The sequence below is a fragment of the Photinus pyralis genome, unplaced genomic scaffold (genome assembly GCF_008802855.1).
Source record: "Photinus pyralis isolate 1611_PpyrPB1 unplaced genomic scaffold, Ppyr1.3 Ppyr1.4_LG1, whole genome shotgun sequence".
Classification (NCBI taxonomy): Eukaryota; Metazoa; Arthropoda; class Insecta; order Coleoptera; family Lampyridae; genus Photinus; species Photinus pyralis.
In genome coordinates, this window is record NW_022170249.1 from 30083387 (window position 1) to 30091947 (window position 8561).

The 8561-nt window shown below is 37.5% G+C and overlaps 1 protein-coding gene across 1 annotated transcript; it reads right to left on the reverse strand.

Annotated features, from left to right (window-relative positions):
• Positions 1–2662: 2662 nt before the first annotated feature.
• LOC116159504 (nucleolar complex protein 3 homolog) lies at positions 2663–4416 on the reverse strand. Its single transcript, XM_031472488.1, has 2 exons — positions 2753–4416; positions 2663–2705 (listed from the first exon to the last, which is right to left on the reverse strand). Exons 1-2 carry the CDS (start codon positions 4414–4416, stop codon positions 2663–2665), a joined length of 1707 nt encoding a protein of 568 aa, XP_031328348.1.
• Positions 4417–8561: the final 4145 nt, after the last annotated feature.

Below are 8561 nucleotides of genomic sequence, written 5' to 3' on the forward strand. Positions count from 1 at the left end.
TTGAAAATATTTTCCAGCGATTCTTCATGACCGATTTACCAATAATTTTTTTAACTCATATGACGAACGGTTCTCGAGATGTGGCCGAGGAACAATCTTATTGGGTCACTCGGTACAGCTAAGAATCCAACTGTATGAGGAGAAAATCTTGCTTTTGGGAGAGTGTCTTCAACAAATGGTAAGTATAAGGAAAGAATGTTTCCCATGGAAGCCTATTATTTTCCGATGTAGAAGTAGAATAAGGATATTCAATAACAAGTAGATCTTAGGTTTCTATTTGAAAAAATTAGTTGCCCTACACTCGACCCTTAAGCGATAGTTACCTATGTGTAAATGTGCATAGCATCGTTAAATAGGCTTCTGCATAAATAATTTTTTGATATCCCCTCTAGTTTCCGCAATAATTGATTGCCTCAAGATAAATGGGACATCCTGTATATATATATTAATTAAGTGACATTCAAATAAAAGATTACGGAACTGGTAGTCGCAACGTTTAGCGCAACACAAAAGAAAGGACCGGCGCTACACACCAATTTACCCTTTATTCAATTATGAATACCAGATTAGTTCGCGATATCGATAATTTTTTTGTGACACTTTCTTTCGTAAATACCTCGGGCCCTACGTTGTTGCGACTTCAAGCGCTTTTTCTTTAAAATTTGATTGTGTTTATTACCAATAATTCATTTATTGTCTACAGTCAAGCAATGTTGTTCCCAGTAGCCCCTGAGTATCTTGAAAAAAAAAAACAAAAAAAAAAAAAAAACTGTGAGAGTATAGTTATGGCTCTAGATGGACTGAGAAAGTGGCCATCATATACCGCCAACATGCGAGTTGGAAAATGCGCTAAAAAAAACAGTTATCGGACGCTGTGGCGTTAAAAACTAAGATATAAGTAAAGACGTTTTTTACTGCCTTACATCCTTTATATGCCTAACTTCTTAAAGAAATCATGTATTTAACTGAGTTGCTGGGCAAAAAATTTTTAGTGTTTTAATTCTGCCTTTTTCCTCAGTTTTTTATTGTAATAAAATCTGCCACAATTTTTGTAAGTTGTACACAGAAAAAGAAGGTCTTTTGAATAATTTAGGTAATAAACATGTTAGGTTGTTATTTGAAAAAAGGTTCGATGCCGATGCGGTGTCACAAAATTTTTCTTAAAAATCCGACCCATAATTTTTCATTTCCGTACCTATGCCTAATAAACCCTCACGCAAAGCGAATTCAGTTATCTCTAATCGTTTAGCCGCTAGGGAGCGTTTCTCAAATTTAGTCGATTTCTTTAATGCCCCATAACTTATTCTTATTATAGATAATTAATTTTGGCAAAGTCGATCTTTCTGAGAGCACTTTTTTAGAATCAATTGCGATACAGTTTTTATATAGGGTGTTTGGTTTTTAATACGACCATGATCTACGCATTTTTTCATATGGACCAGCTTATATATTTTGGAGGTTTTGAAAAGAACAAAAAATTTTCTAAATTTTGATGTATCACTTGTTATATTTATTTTAAATGTTAATTATAATGGGCGATCAAAAATGAGTGGCGGACGAGTCGTCTTTGGAAGTTAAGTACGATATCCCTAGCGATATTCCGTGTAAAAATTGTGTATCGCAACGGATTCTACATAAAAAAGTGCTCTAAAAGAAAGATTTTGCCAAAATCAATTATTTTTAATAAAAAAGGTATGGGCGGGCATTAAAGAAATCGACTAACTTCGAGAAGCGCCCCCTAGCGGTCAAACGATCTAAAAAGACATCATGAAATTTTAATTTGTCCAAAAAACGGTGATCGGTGTGATCGCAATAATGCCCCCTTAGCTGGAGCTAGGAAGTTAAAAACTAAAATAATTGATTTTTCATGCCAAAGCTAAATTAATTCTAATTAGCAATTACGATTATTAATATGTTTCCTTGTGACATTAAATCAAAACCTAAAATCAATAAACAAATTATAGAACTACTGGTTAGGGGTATTCAGGAGTGCCTGTAGAAATCCAGATTCCTAAAATTTCGGAACAATTAAACATTTCCATGATTTTCATTGGCCAACAGTATTTTGTAACTTACGAACACATTTCTCCTGTATTAACCTTTCCAGTAATTAGTGTTGAAATTGGCCCCCTTATTTCCAAAATTGAGTTTAAAATAAGTAATTAATTGTCAGAACTACATATATCCCCAATTTATTACCAACTCTAATATGTTATGGGAGAAAGAGTTGCAAAAATGTAGTAATAAAGGGGCAAGTTCACTATTATAGCTTTTGAAAAAATACAATACCTACCTTTGGAAAGACTCATTTACAGTAGACTAAAATCCAAACGAATTCATTTTTTTGCTCTTTTGCAAAGAGTGGCTACTCTTTGTATACTGTATACAGGGCAAGGTAGTAGAATCTGGAACATTGAAGAAATTGAAAGAAATTTTAAAAGTGTAAACTGCAACTTTAATTTAGGACAATATACCGCATTTCTCATTTTTTATAATCGTTTTACAATTTCTAACAAAATTAAGATCATTGCACTTGTGCCTTATTTTGTTTTTAGGTACATTTTTTAAAATTGGAATTGATGGAGAGAAGCACATTTGTGACATATCAAAGGTTTTAAATATTTCATCCGCCGAAGCTCGACTAAGAACATTAGGTAAACCTTCAGTTGAAGCAGAAGTCCCGTGCGCAATACGTCTTGAATATTCTGAAACGGTAGGGTGATAATGACGATATAACAGACTTAACTCGTACAAAGCAGAATTGGATGCGTTACAGTATTCGGGATCGTTTAATTCAGGCTGATAGGAGCCATCGCCCCATGACGATTCCAAATCTAATAAAATGTCCATCGCAGTATTCGACTGTAAAAGGGATTTACAAATGGCCAAACAACTTAATGCCCCATCGTGAGATACTTGCAAGCTTAACGTTGCCAACCTCTTCAGAAAACTTGCCATCCGCTTTTGGGATATTTTCTTTTGACGTTTCACTAATGCGTATATGAGAGTATCTAAAACTACACTGAAGTCCTTGTAGGTATGTCCACAGTGAACAGTTAACAACTCTTCATATATATTAGAATAAAATCCCGCCGGATCAAAATTGAATACTTCCCCTTGTTGACAAAGAATAGCAAAAATTGTTTGAATGCATTTCTGCTTCTCCGTGTAAGCCATCCAATCCTCCTGTAGCAGATTGCCTAAAATAGCAATAAGATCCATATAAAACTCGATACTCAGGCAATGCGCGAACTGTGCGACCCCTTGTAAACATATGCCTACAATTTTCGTATTTGTAGAGTTTTTCAACACTTTAAAGAAAATTCCGAAAATGAATTTAGTTATTTCCGTGACATTCTTCTGTTTACCCTGTCTGCTCTCTTCAGCTTTCGCCTCCATTAGCGCCTTTTCCACTTCCTTCACGCGTGCAGCCCGTTTCTTTTCGTTTTTCGACAGTTTCAATATATTTCCCTTATGTGACTGTAATTTCTTCTGCTTCAATTTCTGAATCCTTTCGTTATCCATGTTGACTTCCTTAATTTTTAAAAAAAGCAGTACATCCAGCATTTCTGTGTGGATGACGAAATCAAATTTCTTGAGATAATGATTTATTAGTCTCACAATCTTCAGTGTTATTTCCGATTTTAAATCGTCACTAAATATTGTTTTGCACATTAATTTAACTTTCTCGCGAATCGCACTATTTGAATGGTTCAAAAAGGGGATTACAACTTGCGCTATATTTTCACTGTAGTTAAAATAAGGATGCGCCTGTAGTAACTCGGACAACGCATTCACAGATATCTCTCCCAATCTCAATTTCACGTTGTTAGACGTTGCAGTTCTACCTTGTTGTTTAATTAAAACGGATGAAAATATTGCTAAAAAGCGAAGAAACTTTTTATAACTTTGCAGAATTGTTGATTCAAATTTATTTAATTTTAACGTCTCCTTTTTTAATTTTACGGACTTATCAAGATCTTCCTTAAAACGATACGAAGGCAATAAATCTTTGAAGACTTCAACTAAAGACATAATAACCATTTTTTTAATTATTAACGAATCATTCACTTCATCTCTTTCAAGCATCTTGACTAAAATCCTTAAATTATCAATTTTCTCATTCGGGTCTTCTAAAATACTGGCACTCAAACTGCCAATTTGAATCTTTTTATCTCCTACAGTTTTACTCTGCCGTACCAATAGTTCTGCCGCCGTGATCGTTGTAGTAACCTTGGGCTCCTCTTCTACCTCGTTTTCTTCAACTTCGTCTTCACTGATCTGTGGCTCATCTGCTTCATTCGAGATTTCTTCCACTACAGGAACGATTCCCGTTTTGGTTTTAATTGGTAACAGATGTTTAGTAAGCGTGGTCTCTTCTTGTTGGTATAAATTCTCATACTCTTCTTCTAGCATGTCCCAATCTCCCACTTCGTGCTGGGTATCAAATTTAGAGGAGTAAAGTTCTTCGACAATCTTTTTATTTTCGTGTGAGAAGACCTTTGGTGTTAGAACTTCCTTCCCTGTTTCTTCTTTTTTCTTTTTCTTACTTTTTAATTGTTTATGTTTTGTGAGCATAAAATTTTTCTTTGGCGACTTTCCATCTTTGAACTTGGATTTCTGGTGCAGAGATTTTTTAGCAAAAGACTTTGATTGTGATTTCTTATTCTTAACTTTTAGAGAATGAGTTTTTTTAGCCATCGAAGTTGTGTAAAATGAGCTTTTAAACGTGAAAATGAGCAGAACTTTTTTTTAAGAAAATGAGGTTGGAAATTGTGGAAATTTTTTGGTTAAGTTTTAAGGACACTTTTTTTGGAAGTAACTAATGTACCACTAAGTGTTCCGATCGTGCGAGAGACGAGAAATGAGAAATTGAGAAGTCATTGCATCGTTAAACAATCAATCAATTTAAAATTTAAATTTACGAAATTGTTTTTTTGTTTTCTTTGAATCATCATATTTCAGGACATTACCTTGTGATGACATATCCCTACGGATAGGCAACAAACATTACGCGAGCTCAATTAAAGGAACCGGAGAACGTAATGGAAATAATGTAAATGAAGTTGTTCCTTGTTTAACAGGGTGTTGCCCTTTCGCTAAGCCCTTTTGGTCTTGTCGGAGGGGGCAATTGTCCCCTTTGCCTCCTGCTGAATCCGCCACTAATTGCAATGGCTTGGGAAATTGTCAGACTCTAGGGAAAGAAGTATTGATACCAAGGTGATGTCTTCATAACGGTAGCGGTAATGCGCATACGAGGTCAGATTTGGTACACGCGCTTCCTATAGAAAACCATTGTATTTTTTATAAATTATAACGTGAGGTTAGTTCGGCGCTGTAAAACTCAAACCCCGCCGCATAAACGGCCAGCTAGCTCAGATTCTTAATTAAAAGAAGGGCTCGAGATGAGAATCTTCCACAGCGGTTTGTTCGTTTGGGCATATAACATAAGTTTTTGATCTTTGGTAGTTACTAGAAATGATTAGTTGAGCGCCACCCAATTTTGCACAAATTCTGACCTCTCCTGTATAGAAATTGGGAAAATACAAGAGAGCCAAATAATAAATTCACTACGAGCAATTCTGATTTATTAATCCTGGCAAAACGGTGCAGGATCGGCAAATAAAATGTATCTTCAATACGACAATAACAAATACTTTAAATGACACAAATAATCCCCAAATAAATTCATGAACACTTCCCTAATAATTACGTTACCAGACCCCTACAACAATGATCGAGCAAAAATGTAGTTAAGATTTCAATGGATTCAAGATTGAATTAAGTTAACCCGAATAACAACTCATATAAGCAACACTGGGTACAAGTAAATTAAAAATCTTACCTTGAATAACACATACGCTGTCTTCTCCGAAAAAGAGCTCTCCTTCGAAGTTCCAGTTCTGTAACACAAAAACAAACCCCAAGCTACAACGCTCGGAACGATTATATGAGCCGGAAGGGCCAAAAAAAAGCTTACTCGTAGCCGGCTCGTTTACCCATACGTTAAATACAGGTGCGTTGCTCTTGAAGAGAGCCACGACCTCAAAACACTAGATGCGAACAAAATACAAAGCTCCGATCATAAATCGTCGGAAGGTTACACTAGATTAACGGTATTGAAGCAAATAAAAAAAGGTTGTGTAAAAGATCGTATCTTCCGAAAATTCCACAATCAGCTGGTCGCTCCCGGTATCGTTTAGGTGTTAGCGCTTATCTACTCGGTGGTACGCCGGATAACTGCCGGCAATCAACAGGTGTTCGTACTCCAGAATATTCGCAAGATGCAAATTCATTTACATACAAGGATTCGTCTAACATGGATTGATCTACTACATGGATTGATCGGTACAAGAATTCGTCTACTACATGGATTGACCGGTACAAGAATTCGTCTACTACATGGACCCCCTGAAATCGTCAGGAGGGTAATGAAAAATACTTAAATCAATGAAATAGGTATGGAAATTATCCAAGAGGTTGTGAATATGTAGGTAGGGCGATGAACTTCCACCAGATATAGCCTCACAACGGAGAAAACGGCTTCTGAGTTACTCTACTCGACAACGCCAATAAACAGGTAAAATTGCCAGAGATTTTACGTGAATGATGGCAAATATTACCCACTGGTTTAAGAAGAATTCACAACGCCACGCTCTACAAGTACAACCTCGTTGGCTTTAAAACGGAAATGAAGTGAAAAATTAACGCGATCCTGCGCAAGGAAAGAAGCACGCGTACAAGTGACGCCATCTCACCTATATCCTGCCTAACGTAGCAAGCGGTAATTTTGAAATTTGAATATAAATAAACTAAACTGTTACACCCCCCCTCTCCTTCGACAGGAGGGAAACTACAAGTTTTCCGACGATCGAAAAAACCCAGCACACACACTCGAAAAGGAAGCAAACAAATTGAAAACCCGAAAACCCACCCCAGTGTAAAAAAAACTCCCCCCCCAAAGAATTTCACCTTCAAAGAATTTTCCCAGATTCTCCAGCAGCGGAAAAGGTATGCAAAATCGGGTATTGACATGCCCTCGCGTAAAGATGGAATCTCGCGCCGTCGGGTATCATGACAATAGCAACCCCTTTCCCACAACCCCAATCCAACTACTAGTCACCCCCAAAAAAACCAAATCCAGTGCCCACCCAGAAGAAAGAAACCCTACAGTTTCAAGTGATGCAGCACCAAAATCCCCAAAATAAAGAAACCCCCCTCCCTGACTAAAAACGACACAAAAGCCCAAATGTTGACCCCCTTGCCGAAAAAGTGTAGAAGGAAACCCCCAAAAAGAAGGTACCTTTCCAACCCAACTCCACCATGCACTAGCGCAATGAAATGAAGAAGGTGCTATGGATAGAAGACAGTAAGAGAGAGAAAGAAGAAATCACATTTGCGGAGAAAAAAAACTCATTCATGCCGATTCCAGGGGTCCCATGGTCACCGAGGCTCGCACAGGGAAGGCGCACCCACCCCCTTCCTCTTGTGTGTCAACTACCCATCCATTCAAACATTCATTCATTCTATGGAACGGAAATGGAAGAAAGAAGAGAAGAAAAAGATAGAATATAGGAAAGCGAAAAGAAAAGGGCAACCTCTCCCAAATTTCCCCTGAGGAAATTAGAAGAAGAAAAGTGTTTGAGGTGCAGATAGAAAAAGAAAGAAGGAGGATAATGGATCGGGACGAATCCCCTAGCAGGTGTTAAGCTATGATCCTAGAAACCATCCCCTATGCCCAACCTACCTCCCGAAGAGTAAGAAGAAGAAGAAATATGGAACATATAACATATAAATACATATATCAAAGTCAAATCCAAGAATAAGAATACGTCAAGATTAGTGGTTCAAAATCGTCAACAAACAAGCAATCCGGCGACAATAAATGTCTAACCATGATCATCGGGTTCAATATAAGGTTTGAGATCCTGGACGTGCCACGTTCCAGAAGATTTACCATTAGAATCTTTCAACTCATAGGTCAAATACCCCATTTTACGGCTAACCGTAAATGGTCCTAAAAATCTGGGGGCTAACTTCGCTGAATAATCTTTAGTGGCATCAGACAAAGACTTATTTTTACGCCAAACCAAATCTCCTATCTCATAGTTAACATGCCTACGTCGTAAGTCATAATGTTGCTTGTTGCGGTCATGACTGTCTTTAATGCGTGCAATAATTTTGTCGTACAGTCCTTGCTGTTGCGCTAACCGTTGTTCTACGTCAATCGGCTCATTGTCCGTCATGTCAGTGTCGAAGCTGTCCCCTCGAATACGAAATTCTTTCCCAAAATTAGCACGATAGGGAGTCACACCTATGGTTTCGTGCTTAGAAGTTCGAAGAGCACAAGCTATCGAAGCTAAATGAGCGTCCCAATGTTTGTGATTGTTCTTAACGTGAGTGGCTATCAATTGCTTTACCACACGATTCACCCTCTCCGCAGGATCAGCCTGTGGATGATAAAAAGGAGTAAACCGAACCTTTACACGGTAGCTTTCACACAGATCTAAGAAGAGCCTACTGCGCATCTGCACGCCATTGTCACAAATAAGGAATTGTGG

Excerpts from the sequence above, each read along its gene's own strand:
- LOC116159504 (XM_031472488.1), bottom strand. The coding sequence starts at position 4,416 with ATGCTAGAAGAAGAGTATGAGAATTTATACCAACAAGAAGAGACCACG. Across the intron at positions 2,706-2,752 it reads AACGCATCCAATTCTGCTTT|AATATTCAAGACGTATTGCG; the intron begins GTACGAGTTAAG and ends CTACCGTTTCAG.